Below are 20,451 nucleotides of genomic sequence, written 5' to 3'. Positions count from 1 at the left end.
AGAAAAACAAGGCAAGAAGAGGAGATGGAGAATGACTAGAACAGAGGGAAAAGGGAGCTCTATTAAAGGGAAAGATCAAGGGAGACTTCTTGAGGTGATACTTGAATAGAGTCATTATGGGTCAGGGAATATAAAGGTTCTAAAGCAAGAGTGTGTTTGGCATGTTTCTTAATGCTGCAGGAAAGACATAATGACTGAGAGTGAGCGACCAGGGAAAGGAGAGAAGAAATAAACAGTGGTCAGATCATGTGAGGTAACGTTTCTGTACTTCATTCTAAATATTATGAAAAGCCATAGTGGGATTGAGAATGAGGGAACGATGTAATCTAACTCTGGCTACTATGTGGAAAATAGTCTATAGAGGGACAGGAGCAAAAATGGAATTGAGACTAAGCAGGAATGGAGGGGATTGGCTGTTGCATTATTCCAGGCAAGATCTGTTGTTTGCTTTGACCATAGATATAGCTGTGAGGTAAATAAGTTGTCAGATTTGGGAACATTTTGAAGGTTGAACCTACAGGATTTGTTGGAGTGTGAGAGAAAGAGAAAGACTAAAGTGAAATCAAGGTTTTGCCCCAGGCAACTGGGTTAATGATGACTTCATTTTTTGAGAGCAAGAACACTGGGGCAGGAGCAGGTTTGGAGGAAGAAACTAAGAATTTAGTTTTGTAAATAATTTTAAGATGTCTGGTGAATAACCAAATGAAGATGTTGAGCACACAGTAGGATATATAAGTCTAGAAATAACCTATGGGAAATATTACTGCATGTTTGTATGCTGATGGAATGATCTATAAAAGAGGGAAAAATTGATATTTCAGGAGAGACGATGGCAGGTGGGGAAACCTTAATTAAGCAAGAGATGTTCGGATTCAGGGTCAAGTGGAAAAGTTAGCCTTAGGTATCTGTGGGCAATTCATTTTGTGCAATAGGAGGGAAGGCAGAGGATATGGGTAGATTTGCAGGTAGACTATTACTTTTGGTGGTGGAACAGTGTAGAAGGTCTCTCAAGTACTAGTTTTTTTCCCATCAAAAATGTCTGGAAGGCTGGTTTAACATTAGAAAATCAGTTAATATAATACACTGTATCATAGAACAAAGGACAAACTCACACGATACCTACATGGACACAGAAAAAACGTTTGACAAAATTCAATACTCCTTCATGACAATAAAATACTCAACAAACTAGAATTAGACAGGAACTTCCTAGCCTGATAGGGGGCATCTGTGAAAAACTCATAGCTAATATCATAATAGTGAAAGACTGAAAGTTTTCCCCCAAATCAGAAACAAGACAAGGGTGTTCATTCTTACCACTTCCATTCAACGTAGTAAAGGATGTTCTAGGCAGGACAGTTAGGAACAAAATGAAATAAAAATCATTCAGGTTGGAAAGGAAGAAGTAAACTACTCTATTAGATGACATTTTTTATTTAGAAAATCCTAGAGAATTCATTGAAATAAAACAAGCCTTTAAAACTAATAAATGAATTCAGCAAGTTTGCAGGATACAAGGTCAATATAGAAAATCAGTTGTATTTTTGTACATTATCAGTGAACATTCTGAAAATGAATTTAAGAAAAGTTACATTTAATATAGTATCAAAAATAATAAAATACTTAGGAATACATTTGACAAAAGAAATGAAAAACTTCTCTAAGAACTATAAAACATTGCTGAGAGAAACTAAACAAGACCTAAATAAATGCAATGATATTTCATATTCATGGTTTAGAAACTTAATCTTGTTAAGATGGCAGTATTCATCAAGTTGATCTACAGATTTGAAATCCCTTTCAAAATGCCAGCTAACTTTTTTGTATAAATCGACAAATTGGTCCCAAAATTCATACCAAAATACAAGGGACACAGAATAGAACAGTCTTGAAAAATAATGAAGCTAAGGGTTTATACTTTGCAATTTTATGACTTACTAATTAAGACAATATGGTTCTGGCATAAAGGCAGTCATTATAGTTCAGTGGAATAGAATCGAGTGTCCAGAAGTAAAACCATACATTTGTGGGCAATTGATTTTTGAGAAGGATGTCAAGGCAATTTAGTGGGAAAAACAATCCAGTCTTTTCAATATGTAGTGCTGGGACAACTGAATATCCACATGCAGAACAATGAATTCGAACCACTTCTTTATATTACATATGAAAATAGATCAAAGACCTAAATGTAAGTCGTAAAGGTTTTACAGGCAGCTGTAGTGGTACATGCTGGTAAGTTTAAGTCCCATCTACTCGGAGGCTAAGGCAGGAGAATCGTTTGAGTCCACCCTGGGCAACATAGTTGAGACCTTATCTCAGCGAGTCAGGGGAAGTGTCTTAGGGGTAAAACTTCACAACCTTAGGTTTGGCAATGGATTCCTAGATATAATACCACAAGCACAAGCAACAAAAGGAAAAAGATAAATTGGACTTTATCAAAATTTAAAACTTCTGTGCATTGAAGGACACTATCAAGAAAGTGAAAAGACAACCTATAGAATAGGAGAAATACTTGCAAATCATATGTATGTTAAGGGTTTAGTATCCAGAATATATAAAGAACACTCTGTCGCCCAGGCTGGAGTGCAGTGGTACAGTCTTGGCTTACTGCAACCTCTGCCTCCCTAGCCCAAGCTATCCTCCCACCTCAGCCTCCCAAGTAGCTGGGACTATAGGCACATGCCACCACACCCAGCTAATTTTTGTATTTTTTGTAGACATGGGTTTTCACCATGTTGCCCCCCTGGTCTCAAATACCTAGGCTCAAGTGATCCACCTGCCATGGCCTTCCAAGGTGCTGGGATTATAGGTGTGAGCCACCACGCCCACTCTGTAAAGAAAGCTTACCATTCAACAACAAAAAGACAAACAGCCCAATTAAAACATGGGCAAAGGATTTGAATAGACATTTGTCCAAAGAAGATAACAGATAGCCAACAAGCACATAAAAAGATATTCAACATCTTTAGTCGTCAGGAAATGCAAGTCAAAACCATAATGAGATACCACTTCATACCCACTAAGATCACTGTTTAAAAAAATAAAAAAAGAAGGAAAATATGCGTTGATGATAATGTGGAGAAATTGGAACCCTAAAATGTTGGTGGACACATAAAATGGTGTGGCCACTGTGGAAAGAGAGGAATGAAGTACATCCATGCTGCAACATGGATGCACCTTGAAAACATATGTTAGGTGAAAGAAGTCAGACATGAAAGACTGCATACTGTCTGATTCCATTTGTGGCATGCCCAGAACTGGCAAATCCATGGAGACACAAAGCAGATTAGTGGGTGCCTAGGGCTGGGAGCTTGGGAGAAACTGGAGAAGGACTGCTAATCAGAACAGGTTTCCTTTTGGGGTGATGAAAATGTTCTAAAATTGATTCTGGTGATGTTGTACAAGTCTGTGAGTATACCAGAAATCATTGAATCATAGACTTTAAATGGGTGGATTATGTGATACATGAATGTATCTCAATAAAATTATATTTAAATAAAAAAGAATGGTAATACAGGAAACAGAATGGATATTAGAGGTTTGAGAATAGCAGAGAAGATATGAAATAGTATCTGGGAGGTTGGAAGAATGAACTAACTAGGAAAATATATTAGGATTGCCAGGAAGTACTAAGAGACCACTTCAGATTTTGATCTTAAATAAAAAGTGAGCCCAGTCAGCACTGATATATGTGTTTTTGTTCCTGTCACATTCAGCAGAAAGGACATAATAATAAGTAGAGGGCTGTATTTAACCAAAGTTGGATTTTGCAAGTACAATAGAAAGAAATTGAGAGAATATTCAAGGGAATTGTTAATATGATACCTATGCACACTATGAAGGAATGGGAGGATATGACAGGGTAATAAACAGTGAAAAGATGATAGTAGTATAGGATCAGATGTCCTAGTGGGGCTGAAGGGTGATTGGCATAAGAACATTAGAGAGGATGAGTTGGACAAGTTAGGTGATGGTGATCAGAGAATGGACACCTGAAATTGAACTCATCATTAATGATAGGCTCAGCTAGAGTTCTTCATTGGAACCATAGAAGTAGGAAGATGAGGCCGGGTATGGTGGCTCACGCCTATAGTCCCAGCACTTTGGGAGGCTGAGGCAGGTGGGTCACCTGAGGTCTGGAGTACGAGACCAGCCTGACCAACATGGAGAAACCCCGTCTCTACTAAAACTACAAAAAAAAAAAAAAAAATTAACTGGGCATGGTGGCACATGCCTATAATCCCAACGACTTGGGAGGTTGAGGGGAAACACTTGAACCTGGAAGGCAGAGGTTGCGATGAGCCGAGAGCTTGCCATTGTACTCCAGCCTGGGCAGTAAGAGCAAAACTCTGTCTCAAAAAAAAGTCAGAAGATGAATTGACCGCTTACTTCTGCCTATGTAAGTGTGATACATAGCTGGTACCATTTTAGAGGCAGGGGACAGAAATTGATTCATAACGTTTGGTGGATGCCTTAGGGCATTAGGCTCACTCCTCTCTTGGAACCCCACTGGAGAAAGGCTGAGATGGTAGGAGCCATAGGATTTAATAAACAAGAGGTCAGGGAACTGAGAGGCCAGAGTACTAGATGGATCATATCTTGGGCTGAACTAACAAAAACTGCAGCTTCATATGGTTCAGTCTAATATGTAGATATTGAAATCAAGAATGGTGGCAAGAGTGGTGAAGAGAAAGACAGTAAGTGATAAAACTTTCACTCAGTGGGTGGGATGCAGTGGCTTACGCCTGCAATCCCAGCACTTTGGGAGGCTGAGGCAGGCAGATGATGAAGTCAGGAGTTTGAGACCAGCCTGACCAACATGGTGAAATCCCGTCTCTACTAAAAGTACAAAAATTAGCTGGGCGTGGTGGTAGGTGCCTGTAATCCCAGCTACTTGGGAGGCTGAGGCAGGAGAATTGCTTGAACCCAGGAGGCGGAGGTTGCAGTGAGCCAAAATCACACCATTGCACTCTAGCCTGGGTTGCAGAGTGAGATTCTGTCTCAAAAACAACAACAACAACAACAAAAACTTTCACTCAGTGCCCAGGCGTTGCTGTGGGGAAGGGGTGACTAGGATGATAGTAGATGACTACCTTAGGTTAAAGTAGGGGAGTGGTATAATAGTTTGTGCTTCAAACTGGGTTTTTGCAATAATCTGGAAGCAGCGATGGAAGGATACTCGCCCCAGGTCTGGTAGTGTTGTGGTCAATAGAAGAAGAAACATTTAATATTTGAGAAAGTACAGTGAGAAGCAGTATCCTCATGAAAGCCTTCTTTAAATCAGAGCGAGAAGAGGGAACTTGCACAGGAGGTTGAGAACAGGGATTTTGCTGATCACTGACACAAATTGTAGAGGGCAAAGTTACTAATATTTCGAGCGTGGGAATGGGAGATTGAGTTGGATTAGAAAAGTCCCCCAAATGACAGAGTCATATGTGGATGAGAATCCAGGTGAAGAGGTATGCCAGAGGAGGCTTGGATTTCTTTTGGTACCCAAGATAAAGAGAATTAAGGCATAATAAGATTGGTCCTGGTTATCTCTTGAAGGAACAGCACTATCCAGTGGGATCTTGTGCAATGATAGAAATGTTCTATATTTGTGATGCCAAATATGGTAGCCACATGTGGCTATTGAGTGTTTGAAATGTGGCTCATGGGACTAAGGAATTCAATTTTTTAATTATTATTTTTTGAGATGGAGTTTTGCTCTTGTTGCCCAGACTGGAATGCAGTGATGCAATCTCAGCTTGCTACAACCTACAACCTCCACCTTCCAGGTTCAAGTGATTCTCCTGCTTCAGCCTCCCAAGTAGCTGAGATTACAGGCATGCGCCACCATGCCCAGCTAATTTTATATTTTTAGTAGAGACAACATTTCACCATGTTGGCCATGCTGGCCTTGAACTCCTGACTTCAGTTGATCCACCTGCCTTAGCCTCCCAAAGTGCTGAGATTACAGGCGTGAGCCACTGTGCGTGGCCCAGTTTTAAATTATATTTAATTCTAATGAAGATTTAAATTTAGCCACATATGTCAGAGAGTCATAGATAATTTGTTCTTTTTTTTTTTTTTTTTTTTTTTTTTTTTTTTTTTTTTTTTTTTTTTTTTTTTTTNTGGAGTGCAGTGGTGCAGTCACCACTCACTGCAACCTCCGCCTCCCAGGTTCAAACATTTCTCCTGTCTCAGCCTCCTGAGTAGCTGGGATTACAGGCAGTCACCACCATGCCCAGCTAAATGTTCTATTTTCAGTAGAGACAGGGTTTTGTTGTGTTGGCCAGACTTGTCTCGAGCTCCTGACCTCAAGTGATCCACCTGCCTTGGCCTCCCAAAGTGCTGGGATTACAGGCATGAGCCACCACACCTAGCCAATAATTTGTTCTAATAATAACCTTTGATTGAGACTGGTCTCTGAGGTCATTGGTTGTAGGGAGGCAGACAGCATGGCTGCCTCACTGTGTGCAGGTAGAGCTTACCTTCCCTTGTTTTCCTTATATCCCACTGAAGAAGTGCTAGGCTGAAAGAGGGGTGGTCTTAGCAGGAAGAGACACAACTCTGAGTTCCCATTATTTTCTTCTGAGGTGGTTTTGAGGTTGAGGGAAACAAACAGAGAAGACTTTAACCACTTGTCATTCTGTCAAAACTCCCTTGTTTGTATATATAATTTCCACTGTCCTCAAGGAACTATTGTCTTTGCTATTTACGGTATTAGGCCATATGTTTTTTATTTTTTATAGCTTGTCGTCTTTGAATTTTGGAAACAAATGTGTTGATGTTTATATAGTATTGATAATTGTTCTGTAATGCCTAGGCTATTTACTTGTCCATTTTGTTTGTAAAATTTAGTATGGAAACCACTCAAGACTAAGATCTAACAAACCCAAATTGTAGGCTGGCTAGTGGTCACTGGTTCCATGGATGAGTTTATGTCTTTAGATAAGGCTAAGAAATAAATCTGGAAGAAGAAAAATGAAAATTATATAAATAGTAAATAAATGAAACTAATGTTTACTGAATGCTTTCTGTGGGCTGGATACTCTTACAGTATTTGATATGATTGTCACCAAAACTCATTAGGTTAAATCCAGTTATCTCATTCAACAGGTAGATTGTTACTCAGTTTAGGGAACTTGTCTAAGGCCACACAGCTAGTAGAGGCCCAACTTAGACACCTCCTGTCCAACTCTAAAGCCAGTGAGTGCCCTTCTACAAGGCAGTACTGATTATTTGTATCTTAACAGTGCCAAGCCACATTTTTAAGTGCAGCCCCTTAGAGCATTTCACATACAATGGAATATAAGCAGCTGAGGTATGGTCGTATGTTTATTGTCATCTCTCTCAGCTTTCAGTGATACCTGTCCTCTTCTGCCTTTCCCTGATAGCTGTACTCAGATACCATTGTTCCCTTTTGAAATCTGTGGCTGGTGTTGTCAGCAGTTTGGTTTTTGGATGTATGTTTCCCAGTGAATTCTCTGCCTGCAGCTAGTTTAAATAGCCATCTCAACCCTCAGAAACCACAAGTGTTCCTTCAGAGCAACCTACACTTCTCTGCTCTTTTGTAGGGGCAGTAGGTTTCAAAGGAAAAACAGAAACCAGTGGCAAGCCCCAGTCCAGTCTGTTGTGATCATAACATTTAATAAAATTACCGTATAGTCCTAACTATAAAGTTTCTCCCCTCAGATTCTCTTTTACCTGCCCACTCATTTACTACTTAACCACCTCTTCTCTTCCCATTCTTTAGCTTCTTATCTTCCAGGAGAGGCAGCCTGCTCTTGTAGAAGAACATATGTTTCTGTAAAGTCAGATTTGTATTGCATTTCTTGTGCAATTTTTTTTTTTTGGCTTTGTGACCTTGATCAGGTTACTTAATATTTCATTGACTATAAAATAGAAATGATGAAATATTCTTCATAGGGTTGTTGTAAAGATAGAAATTATGTTTATAAAGTCTCTGGCACAAAGTGAGTCCTCATAAAACAAGAGCTCTTTTTTCCTTTAGAATCTATTGATACAGTTTGATTCAGCAAATATTTATTAGCATTTAATCTGTACTAGACTGCTGAGGATGCTGAAGAGAAAAAAATGAAACAAAATAAAACCCAGAGTCCCTGAATTCAGAAAGTTACACAATGTGGAAGGGAGACTGACATAAATGAATAGAAACAGAAATTTGCTAAATATAATAGTGGTGTATATACCGTGCTAGAATCAATTCTTTTTCCAACCCTCTCTGTGGAGTGGTTTCCAAGTATTTCTTTTGGAAAAATACGTGGTAGTCAAGATGGGGGACATACAGAGAAAGAAAAATAAAAAATACAACTCCTAAAGGATTCTGTAATCTTGAAGGTGCCAGCCTTTTAAGGATTTCAGCAAGGCACTTGATAAAATCTCTCATGAAGTGCTTGTATGTAAGATAGAGAAGTATGGGCTGGTTGATAGAATTGGAGGTGGATTTGAAGCTGGTTTTGTCCTGGATGTTTTTTCTCCTGGAGTACTTTAATTTTACTTATAAAATCTCTGGGTTGGAAGGAACCTTAGATCATTTAATCTGTGCCTGACTATATATAATCTGATTCCCCCCCTTCTAATTTTTAATTCGACTTACAGGAAAATATAGTGGAAAGTATGCCTTCTTCCTCTTCCAGTCTTCAAGTATCCCTGTCATCCTCCCCAGAGGCAAACACTATTATTAATTGCTTGTGTTATTATCTTGTTTTATTATACATATCTCTTTACATGTTGTGTTGTAGTGATTTGAATGTGTATGCTGTCTCCATTAGTAAACTGTACTCTCCTTAAGAGCAAGGACATTGCCTCATAATCTCCCGTATCTCCCCATTACTTGCACATTGAAGATTGTCAATAAATGTTTGCCTGATTAATTATTTATTAATTATTTAAAGGAAAGTTGGGACCAGGGAAAAGACAGGCTTCTCTGGTAACATGCCACAGTTTTGTCCTTGACCATATCCTTTATAACCATTTTTCCCTAGTGACTTGGTTGAAGATGTAGAAAGCATGGTTGTCATATATACAGATGACACATAGCTGAGAAAGATAGCTAATAACATCAGTGTCAGAGTCAAGACTGCAAATGATCTCAATAGACAGGAATATTCAGCTGAAAGGATCAGGGACAAATATAAAATCCTGTGTCTAAGGAGAGGAAAAAAAATACCCAGCAACTTAGTTACCCAAGTACAGAATTAAGAGACTTGTCTTGGTAACATTGTATTGTATTGCAGTGTACTGTAGTGTAGATTTTTATTTTTATTTATTTATTTATTTTTTTTGAGATTCTCTAGCTCTAGCTCTAGACACTCTAGGCTGGAGTGCAGTGGTGCAATCTCAGCTCATGGCAGCCTCAACCCTCCCCCCTGGCTCAAGTGATCCTCCCTCCTCAGCCTCCTGAGTAGCTGGGACTACAGGCATGCACCCCCATGTCAGCTATTATATTTTTTGTGTAGAGTTTGGAGTTTTACCCTATTGCCCAGGCTGGTCTGGAACTCCTGGTCTTATGTGATCCGCCCACCTCAGCCTCCTTAAGGTGTTGGGATTACAGGCGTGAGTCACTATGCACAGTGATAACATTTTATTTGAAGATAATTTGGGAAGGTAGGGGATGGACCTTAATTTCCTTTAAGTTCACTTTAAGCCAGTAGTATACCAGGATTATCAATAAAGCAAATACAGCCTTGACTGAATCAGTAGAATATGAGTCCACATGGGGTAGCCTGTGGTTCTTCTGTTCTCTTTACTAGTTGGATTATTTGTTGAATATTGGGTTCTGTTTGGGGTGCTATGCATATTAAGGAAAACGGACAAATTGGATTGTATAATATCTAAAAGAGGTTAATTAGGAAGGTAAACATAAATATAGGAATCAGATCTAGATTCCATCCTGGGTTTTACTATTTAGTAGTTTTGATAGCGAGATGAAGTCCATTCCTCTCAGTTTATTTCCATACCATTAAAATGGGGGAAAAGTAATACCAATCTGGAGGGTCATCATAAGGATTAGAGGAAACCTAGGCACTCAAAGGTTTGGTAATCCAAATCTTAATAGAATAGCTTTAGTAACTAGGTTCAGTTCTTCCTTTGATGATGGTTGCATTTTAGTGGGCCAGAAAACTGAGTAAATTCAGGATTTTATAATGCAGCTTGTTAAGTGTTCAAAGAGCTGACCTCTGGAAAGGTGGGTAAATGTATTCATATGGTCCCCAGTAAATGCAGATTGAGCCAGATTGCAAATGGAATGGGTTTCCCTAGGAGGAAGTGAATTTCCCTCATTGAAAAGATACAGTCAAGTTAGCCGGGCGCGGTGGCCTCATGCCTGCAATCCAGCACTTTGGGAGGCCAAGGTGGGTGGATCACCTGAGGTCAGGAGTTCAAGACCAGCCTGGCCAACATGGTGAAACCCCATCTCTACTAAAAATACAAAAAAATTAGCTGGGTGTGGTGGCGGGTGCCTGTAATCCTAGCTACTTGGGAGGCTGAGGCGGGAGAATCTCTTGAACTTGGGAGGCAGAGGTTGCAGTGAGCCAAGATTGCGCCATTGTACTCTAGTCTGAGTAACAAGAGTAAGATTCCATCTGAAAAAAAGATACAGTCAAGACCATATGATTACTTGTCAGAGTTGTTTATAGAAGGCATTTTTGTATGAGTAGGAGGTTGATCTAAGAAGGTTAGGCAAATAGTGGCCAGCCATGGGCCAAATCTAGCCAGAGACCTGTTACTGTAGATAAAGTTTTATTGGAATGTACCCATTTGTTTATGTATAGTTTGTGACTGTTTTCCTGCTACAGTGCAGAGTTGAGTAGTTGTGACAGAGACTATATGGCCTGCCAAGCCTAAAATATTTACTCTCTGTTCCCACAGATAAAGTTTGCTGACTCACCCTGGACTAGATAAATGCTTCACAACCTAAGTTACTCGTAACCTTTCTAAATTACCTGTTGTGGGGTTTTCAGGTGTTAGGAGGAAAAAATGCAGAGTTTTAAGTGAAATTGTCATAGTTTTTCTTGTTATTGCAAGGAATTAACTGGAAAACACTTGATTAAATAACCTCCAAGATGCTTTAAGAGACTGATTTTATAGACAGATGTTTTTTGGTATGAGAGACAGTGTATTTGTATATCATTTGGGCTAAAGCCATTTATACCCACTAGAATTGGGAGGTGGTACTAGTGTAGTGAGAAAAGACTGGTTGTATTAACTGTTCTGAGCCGCAGTTTTCTCACTGCAGAACTTTGCAGAGTTTTATGAAGATTGGAACTTATGTAGGCACTCAGATGTACCTGTCATTACTGTGTTTCATAGAGGACCTCACTGGACTGTTATACCAGATAGAGTTTTGCTTGGAAAAGTATAAATCCCTCCCTTGAGTGCTGCAAGCTGGGATGGTACACAGAAACCTGTGTTGGTGTGGAGTAGATCTTTAGATCTCATGGCTTAGCAAATAGCAGAATATCTTGGGGCAGACAGAATGTTGTCAAAACATTTGTCTTGGTGCAAATGTTGCAATTGCTATTCCCAATGCTAGAAAGATTGAGACTTCCCAAACAATGTACTTTTCCCAGTGGGATAAGGTTTTAAATTTTGCTTCTTCAGTTACATTTTGTCTTTCATATTCAGAGTCTACTGCCAGCTAACTATATGTGTGCATGCGTGTGTGTGTGTGTGTGTGTGTGTGTGTGTATATATAAATATATGTATGTTTTTTTTTTATTAAAAGTATTGACTCGGAGGCAAAAAGAGGCCAAGACCAAGAATGATGGTGGGACAGCTGCCCAGACTTCTCCAGACATTGACAAGTAAGTAGGTATGGTCCGTTCACAGAGCTCTTGTATAACATGCCATCGTTTGGAGTGACTAAAAAAACCAGTTTCTATATAACCCTGTGTTTCTTTGGCCTGCCAGTCACTTCATTGCTTGGATGCCTGAATTTATTTTTCTTATTCCTAGTCTCTGTCAGTGTAGGTGGCCTTTGTATCCCTTTTTAATACATTAAAAACAATCCTGCCACACCCTCTACTTCCACATTGCTCTTAGGTTTCTGTTTTTTTAATTTGCATATTGATGTTTGGTGCCCTATGGGAAGCATTGAGCATTTTATTATGTAATAGTACAGAAGTTGAATTGCAAAAGGTTGGGCAATATAGAAGACATTTTTTGGTTGTGTGTTGCAGCTTGACTAAGAAAGCTCATTCTGAGGAAGGTGTCAGGGTAGGTGCTGCCTCCTGAAAGTAAAGTCGTTACCAACAGTAGATTAGAGCAGTTACTAAGCAGAAACTTTTATCTTTGAAACATAGATCTTAGACCCTGATCTGTCTTCCCTAATTTAGTTGAGCAGAGCTGATCCTTTGGAATCTTACTGTAATGTAGACATTCCTCTAGGAATTCCTCACATTGTATTGTAGTAATTTTTTTTTTAAAAGAACATTTCTGTGTTCCTGGCTAGTCCAAGTTTTTTGAAGACAGATACTTGCCTTCATTCATGTTTATATCCCCAGCTTCTAATAAAATGTGTGTCTGAGACAGCAATAACAATAAGAGCTGTTTGTTTAGTGCCTAATATTATGTGCCAATAATTGTGCTAGGTGCTTTGTAACTCTCACGGTAGTTGACTTAAGGTAGTTATTCCTTCTTTTTTTAAATAAGGAAGCTAATGAGAAATTACATGTAACTGCAGCTCACTGCAGCTAGAAGTGACAAAGTCTGTCTGACTCTAAAACTCCTGCCTCTTAGGCAGTGATTCTGTCTCTCATGTAGTAGTGAATTAATAAATGCTTTTTGCATTAATTGATACAACTTGAAAGGTATACTAGTCTAGCTTTTCTTATAAGGCAGCATTTTGCTTGCATTCTTCTGGATAATTAAGTATTTGAGAGACTTATTTCTCCTATTTTCAGACAAAATCTTCCTTATAGCTAATCGAAGTCTCCCTTGCTGTAGTTACTGAATAAAAATGGCCAGAAGGAGATGTCCAAGGTAGCATTCTTTGGAAAATTTTCTTTAACTTCTTAAAACCAAGGTGATCTTATGAGTCAGCCAGATCTAGTGTCTGACAATTATTAACTATAAGACCATAGTGAGACTAGCTCCTTCTTAATGGGGCTGAATAATTAATTGAGAATTGTGTTTAAAAGGTCTTGCCCAGGTTCTCACCACAGAGAAAATACTTAATAAATAACCCAATGATTCCATTTTTATTGATGCCCAGTAAATTTTACCTCAAGGACCTACTTTTCCTCGCTTTCCCCAAACTCTACTCTTTTAAAAAGATAAAAATAGCTATGGACATAAAATTACGCAAAAGCCTCTGGCAGAACCACATGGTTTTTAGTAATTTCTTAGTTGATGTTGCAGATTGTAGAATTAAGAAAGTCAGCATATAGACAGACTTGATTTACTAATCAGACAAGTTCATCCACCCTGGTAAAAATGTCAACTTAATTTAATGCTCTTGGTGCTCCCTTATCTGTTGAAATTTTAACACCTCTTTGAAAAAACTATTACACTTAATTTCAGAAGAGTTTGACAGAATATTTTATTTCTGAAGAGCAATCAGCATTGTTTGAGATAGTTTGAAGAGCTGATTCCATTATCATCCCACTGCTGCAACAGCAGGGTACAGAGAAACAGCCAGGGAAAACTGCTAATCACTCAGTCCTTTTGATTGGCGTTGGGTTAGTTTTATTGGCGATCCTGCTGAGTAAATCTGCATTGGTTGATATGTCTCCTCCACAGAATAACTTTGGGATGTAAAAACACCATTTGAGACATATCCAGGGGCCCAGAGGCAAAAGCACATCTTAAAACTGTGTTTTCTTCCTTTTTTCTTATTGGCTAGGAATGAGAAGTGTTATCTCTGTAAATCCCTGGTCCCATTTAGAGAGTATCAGTGTCATGTGGACTTTTGCCTCCAGCTTGCGAAGGCTGACCAAGGAGATGGGCCTGATGGGAGTGAAAGAGCATGTTCAACTCTGGGGGGGAAGCGGCAGCAACGGCTGAGGAACTCAAAGGTATGCATAGAGTGTTTTGGAAAAAGCTAGCTAACCCTCCTGATTATCAGTTGTTAGAGGCCACAGTTCTGTTCTGGCTTTTTCCCTTGTCTCCTTCCCCTCTTCCCTCTCTTTATCTTGAAACAATATTTGTGCTTTTAAAAATTATTTTTCATTTTAATTCAAAAAGTAATACATGTTCATTGTAGAAAATATGGAAAGTTCAAAAAATATAAATAATCGGGGGAAATCACCCATAGTTTAGCTACTCAAAGATGATAACTTTTAATGTATTGGCCTATTTTCTTCTGGTCTTTTTTTCTATGCATTGTTAATGTAATTGACACTATTCTCCCTCTCCCCTCTTCTCTCTCTCAATATATATACAATAAGCGCACATACGCACACATATTACATACTATATATCAAGTACTATATGTATACTATATTCTATATAGTACTCGATATATAGTTTTCTGTTTATGAAAACAAGGTGTAGCATAAACATCATTTTGGGTTTTATTTTTAAAAATTACTGTTACTGTATATATTACACAGATGGTCATTTAACCATTCACCTATTATTGGACATTTCGGTTCTTTGGTATTATAAGATTGTATTTAAAACATTAATCAGCCTTTATACTACTATTTCCTTAGAATACATTTCCTGACATGGAACCATTAGGTCAATGGATGTATACATTTTAAAGTCTGTTGAAACCTGCCAAATTGCTTTCCAGAAAGGATATCCAATTCATAATCCCGCTGCCAAGAATATATGAGAGATCAACTCTGTTGAACTCCTTGTGTACCCCACCTTAGGAAGCTGCCAAGTCTAGGCCATGGTCACTGGGAAGGATGGATGTACTCACTTTCTGGGCCTTGTAATTCAGGAAGACCAAGTTTTGACTTAGATATGAAAGATAAAGCAGCAGCTCCATATTCTAGGGTTACCAACAAAGGAGTCACTATACACACTAAAATGAGGAAGCTATTGTCTGTCATGCCAGAAGAAAGAGACCTCTCTATGGATGGGGTGATTTTGAGGTGGAGATTTGGAGTTATGGTTTATAGGTAAGCGCTTACTTATACAGCCAGTTTATTCTTCTAGCATCACTGCCTGTAGACACCACCTTAAAATTTATTTTTTCTTTTAAATCCATGGTAATCTTGACATAGCGATGTATTCTCTTCATTACAGTTTGTTTTTTCACTTGTGTACCCTCATTTATTAGAAAACAAGGCCAGGCGTGGTGGCTTACGCCTGTAATCCCAGCACTTTGGGAGGCCGAGGCGGGCAGATCATGAGGTCAGGAGATCGAGACCATCCTGGCCAACATGGTGAAACCCCATCTCTACTAAAATATAAAAAATAATCTGGGTGTGGTGGTGCATGCCTGTAGCTCCAGGTACTCGGGAGGCTGAGGCAGGAGAATTAGTTGAACCCAGGATGCGGAGGTTCCCGGGAGCTGAGATTGCACCACTGCACTCTAGCCTGGTGTGACAGAGCAAGACGTCATCTCAAAAAAAAAAAAAAAGCAAAAGACTTCCCTAGACCTGTGGCCCCACATCTTTTTTCTTCTGTAAACACATGTGATCTGGGCCATGGAAGTTGTATTTTAAACTCTCTGCCTTGAAGTTTTGTCTATTTTTCTCTGTTACAGAAAAAAGGCCACAGTGAAGGCCGACTCCTTAGTTTCTTGGAACAGTCTGAGCACAAGACTTCAGGTGAGGACCCCAGGACCAGTTTTTTGGGCTTCTGCCTAAGGCCTTTCAGTGCAGATAGCCATCGCCAACCCCCTATTTGCTGGGGTTATCTGGGTACACACGTGACTCAATCAGCCAGCCTTTGAGACTCAATCTAGGTCATCTCTCTCTAAGGAAGATAGGACAATATGCTGTCTTTTTCATCCTGTGTTTCATTTCAGGCTTTACAAAGCCTTGGATCAGGACTGCCTGTTGAATTCGGAAAAAACACTATCAAAACACAGGGGAATACGACAAGCCCCAAGTATACCTTCTAAAGGAACAGGCACAGAAAACTAGATATGGAGACATTATTGCTTCCTCCTCTTGTTTTGTGCATCATTCATATATTACCTTTAGCTTAGTGTCCCAACCTGCGATCTTGAGGGTTTGTGCCTAGTATTTAAGGAGTGGTAGAGTGTATTGGTTAAGACCATTGCAGGGAGTTAGTGATACCAAACCTCATAGATAGCAAGAATTATATCTGGTAAAGCTCCAAACATATTCCCTGGCATAAGTAGGCTCTTGATAAATGTTAATGCTATTATTACTGTTGTTATTAGTTGCTATTGTTAAAATTCACCAGATGCAGATGGACGAGGAGCTTTTGCTTAAGCCTTGTGAGATTTGCTTACCATCTACTTCTAATAGTTCATTCCCACCAAGCAAATCTGTTGTGCCTTCTGATGACTATAAAAAGGCAGCCTCTGCCAACCTCATATCCTGTTGTCTCTAGATCACCAGTTTGTGAATCTCTGCAGGTGGCAGATTTCCCTTGGCAACTCCTTGTTCCTCAAGTCAAGAATTGAAGTAGATTTATTCAGAGGTTGTTCATTCAGAAGTGTTCATCTGAGTGCTCCTACAGCTCAGTCTGTTGGACACTAATGCTCACATTTGTGGGTTTAGGGGATTGGGGATCTGAGCTGCCTCGGTAGGCCTGATGAGTAGCAGTGCCTAGAATACAGGAAGCAAAAGATCAGTAAGAAGTGATATGATTCCTAACACTACTACCAACATTACTATTTTTTCTTTCATATCACAGATGGAGAGATCAAGTCTTCAGAAACAGGAGCCTTCAGGTGAATTGGGTTGTGTGCTGAATTGTGGCTGTCAGCAGTTCTGAAAAGTGCAGGCCTGGTCCTGTGTTCTGTGTGTAGTGTGATACTCAAACTGTTGCAGTAGAAATCACTGTGGAACTATTAGGACCTCTTTGTCGTTATAATTCTGTGCTCCACATTTATCTGAGCTAAGGATTGGATAGCTCGATTCATTCATTATGTTAAAACAAGCAGAGCAAAAGTTACGTCTTATTCTTCTCTACCTCTCTATCCCCATCCAACCCTAGTTTTCTGACCTGGATTCTCAAGCAGCTTGGGAATTTGGATCTAACTTCTGATTCTCTCGATGACCAACTTTAAGTATATGATTTACCCAGTGACTTCATCTGTGAAAACAGTGATGATATGTGGTGGGATTATTACAAAGAATATTTTTACTAATAATCCCCTGATATGTAAAATCTCCTGATACAGTGTATAGCATATCCTTGATGCTGAATGGGTTTATATTGAATCTGAATTTTTTCCTTCTCTCTAGGGTGCCCTCACCAGGGATGGAAGAGGCAGGCTGTAGCAGAGAGATGCAGAGTTCCTTCACACATCATGACTTAAATGAATCTCCCATCAAGTCTTTTGTTTCCATTTCAGAAGCCACAGATTGCTTAGTGGACTTTAAAAAGCAAGTTACTATCCAGCCAGGTAGTCGGACACGGACCAAAGCTGGCAGAGGAAGGAGGAGAAAATTCTGAATTTCTAGGGTCCAAAGGTTGACAAAACCATTAGTAGGAGGGGTGGGCCGTGTTCTGGTTCATTGTTGAGCAAGTTTTAGCCCTGCAGTTTTCACCACCAGCACCCACTCAGCATTCTGGTTTTTATGTTTTTTATGATCTCTGCAGATAACTGTGTATAGTATTCTGTTTTATAACAGTTTGTTTAAATTTACTTACAGTTAAAAGAAAATTTAAATATATTTATGTTTGTATGAAATCTTATTTCAGTAGATGGAAATTTTAATTTTTCTTTCTTTATATTGCAGGGTTTGGGATGGGGATATTTTCATCATAGAGGTAGTTTATTAGACTCATAAATCACATGCTGAATGAATTCCATTATTGATCCTTGACATACATGTATATATTTACTTGATGTGTACTGCACAATTCTGAACACTGTGTGGTTACTTCCTTGACTGTTTCTGACATAATTCTGGGAGGTGCCGGGGCATTGACTCCCACTATCTATTCTGCTGTCCCTACCATTCAGTGACCTGTCCCCTTCATCTTGTACTCACAGTGGAATTCTCAGCCTGAACATAGAATCTTTGAGGGATGTGTCCTACCATTCTTCCCAGGAATGTGTAAGTGAACACTCGGTTATTAGGTCCCTATGTAATTATGTTTTCTAAATAGATTAACCAGTGGGGATGCCAGGCATATTCATCTGTTCAAATCAAGATTGGTTCTCTTGATGCCAAAGGTTAGCAGCAACAGGAAATAGCTTCTATTTTGGTAACATTACTAACATAGTGCACATTCCTTACTATGTTGCCTAGGAGCTTCCAGTGCAGAACAGAGATGTGGTCTGTTCTCAGTGCATGCACAGACTCCAAGGATGAGAGGATGTCATTTGGCAGAAGCAGCTACCTGAGGGAAATGACCAAACAAGGATGTGAAGAACTCTAGCTTTGGCCAAAGCTGATTTGAAGATGTAATGAAAAACTTGGGGGAGGTGGCTGTTGACCAGGAAAGGATCTTGGGGCAGGATAAACAGGCACACTGAAAAAGGCTCTCCTAACTTCTGATTATGTCCAAAGTTTTCTTTTAACATGAAAATGAAGTCTGTATTAGGTTGGGGAGTTTATACATGGCTGGGATGGAAGGTAACACAAACATTAAGGCCTTGTTCCTGCTTAGAGGTCCCTTTGCACACAAGCTTTTGAGTTAGAAGATGACAAGATGGCGATGTCACTGTCTTTTCCTTCCATAGATAATGTCTTTGGGTTGGATGGCACTGACCTTGTGGCTAGCATCACATAAGAAATAACTATTATTCTTTGAGCAACTACTACACTCCAGGTGTAGCACCGGAGCGAGCAGAAAATCAACAGCAAGACAAAAGTATGCCAAATTGCAGGGTCTTTATTGCCAGCGGCCACGGAGGACTCATATCTCTCCAACCCGTGGCCCCGAGCTCAGGGGGAGCAGGGCCTTTAAGCTGCAAAACCACATCCTTATTCAGGGGGGCCCAGGGGTGTGCAAGGCAAGCTGTCTGTACAGAAGCTAAAGTTAGCAGTTTGCTGCAAGGGGCAGGGGGTAGCAGTGGAAAATTTTACCCTTAACACCTCTGAGAACTGCAGTACAATAAGTTTTGAGAATTACACCTCTTCCCAGGGCCCAGGTGGCTTCTCTAGAAGATGGAAGTGCTTAGGCTTCTGTTTTTGCCCCATCTCATTCGCCCCTGTTGTTTGTACATGAATTAAATCATTGATTTCCTGATTAAGACTGATTGATCAGTCTGGCTCAACAGCTTATACTGGGATCTTAGGACCATTAATTTTACAGAATTTATTCTTGTTTGGATTAGTCTGAGTAGTTGATTCAAAAGGCAAGGGCCGAACATTAGTTTCAATATGAGTGGGGTTAGGGGTCCTGCCAATCCGGTGAGTAGGGAGGTAAGCCAGGGGGACCAGGAGAACATTCTTTGATACCAACTTTTAGAAGCTTCTCTGAAGTGTTTTCTGGTTTTTAGATTTTGCCTAACTAGGGTAAGGCTGTTTTGGATAAGTCCAGATTTATTAGCGTAAAAACAACATTCCTCATTGAGAGCTGCACAGAGTCCCCCTTGTTTTAGAAATAGTAAGTTCAGCCCTTGTCTATTTTGGAGTACCATCTCAGCTAGGGAGTTAATCTGGTCCGCAAGTTAGTTTTATAAATGGTGTATATTTGAGTCTATATGGTGGGATAGGGCCTTGAAGTTTTGGCCTCCAGTCACTAGGGCTGAGATTTTTATGGCTGCAGATCCGGCAATTTCAAGTTCTGCTAGTAGGGGTACGACTAGAGGAATTCGCTTCCAGAGTGTAGTTGAGTGAGAGAGGGCAATGAGAGTTAAACCTTGTGGCCCACTATAGATATTTACGCCAGGCAAAATGTATACAGGGGTACAGAGACGGGTCTCGAGAAATTGTTAAACTGAAAAGTGGAAATGCAGTTAGTGAGACCGAAAGTGCAGGCTAACCAAGATGAGTCTGGGGCAGTATAGTAAAAATTTGTTTCGTTATAGGTCAAAAGGAGGATGTCATTATAGAAGTGCTGGTATGGGGAGTTAGTGAGGATATAGTTAGGGGAATGATAACATTTACCCTTTCCTTTTAGATCATCTAGAGTTATGTGGAACTTTCTTTTAGAACAGGGGGTGCTGGAGGGGGTTATGTTCTGCTGCGCTGCTAAGCCTGTGTAAAACGGCGGCTGTGGGTTTAAGCATAACCAGCAGTCTGCACCCAGGTTTGGGCTAGACTGGTTAAGTAAGTGATGAGTTGAGGACAGTATGTCTAGGAGGTTTAAATCTTCTATGGCTAGATTTGTTACTGATTGGGAAGTGGAGGGAAGGGTAGGATTAGGAGACTGGACTTTTCGGGTTTTGGGGAA

The 20,451-nt window shown here is 39.8% G+C and overlaps 1 protein-coding gene across 5 annotated transcripts in view; it reads left to right on the top strand.

Moving 5' to 3' along the window:
- UIMC1 (ubiquitin interaction motif containing 1) overlaps positions 1-17,799 on the top strand; it is a 164,607-nt gene extending 146,808 nt beyond the window's left edge. For 4 of the 5 annotated variants that reach the window (XM_017512826.1, XM_017512825.2, XM_017512827.1 and 1 more), the window contains 5 exons: positions 11,732-11,810; positions 13,850-14,021; positions 15,668-15,731; positions 16,792-16,828; positions 17,346-17,799. In XM_017512826.1, coding sequence (XP_017368315.1) covers positions 11,732-11,810; positions 13,850-14,021; positions 15,668-15,731; positions 16,792-16,828; positions 17,346-17,556 — 563 coding nt within the window. In that variant the 3' untranslated portion in view covers positions 17,557-17,799. The remainder of the gene's footprint in view (positions 1-11,731; positions 11,811-13,849; positions 14,022-15,667; positions 15,732-16,791; positions 16,829-17,345) is intronic. The other variant, XM_017512830.2, reaches the window with a different exon arrangement.
- Positions 17,800-20,451: the final 2,652 nt, after the last annotated feature.

The sequence above is a fragment of the Cebus imitator genome, unplaced genomic scaffold (genome assembly GCF_001604975.1).
Source record: "Cebus imitator isolate Cc_AM_T3 unplaced genomic scaffold, Cebus_imitator-1.0 Scaffold478, whole genome shotgun sequence".
NCBI lineage: Eukaryota > Metazoa > Chordata > Mammalia > Primates > Cebidae > Cebus > Cebus imitator.
The sequence above is the reverse complement of the archived record's forward strand: the minus strand, read 5'-3'. Positions and strand labels throughout refer to the sequence as shown.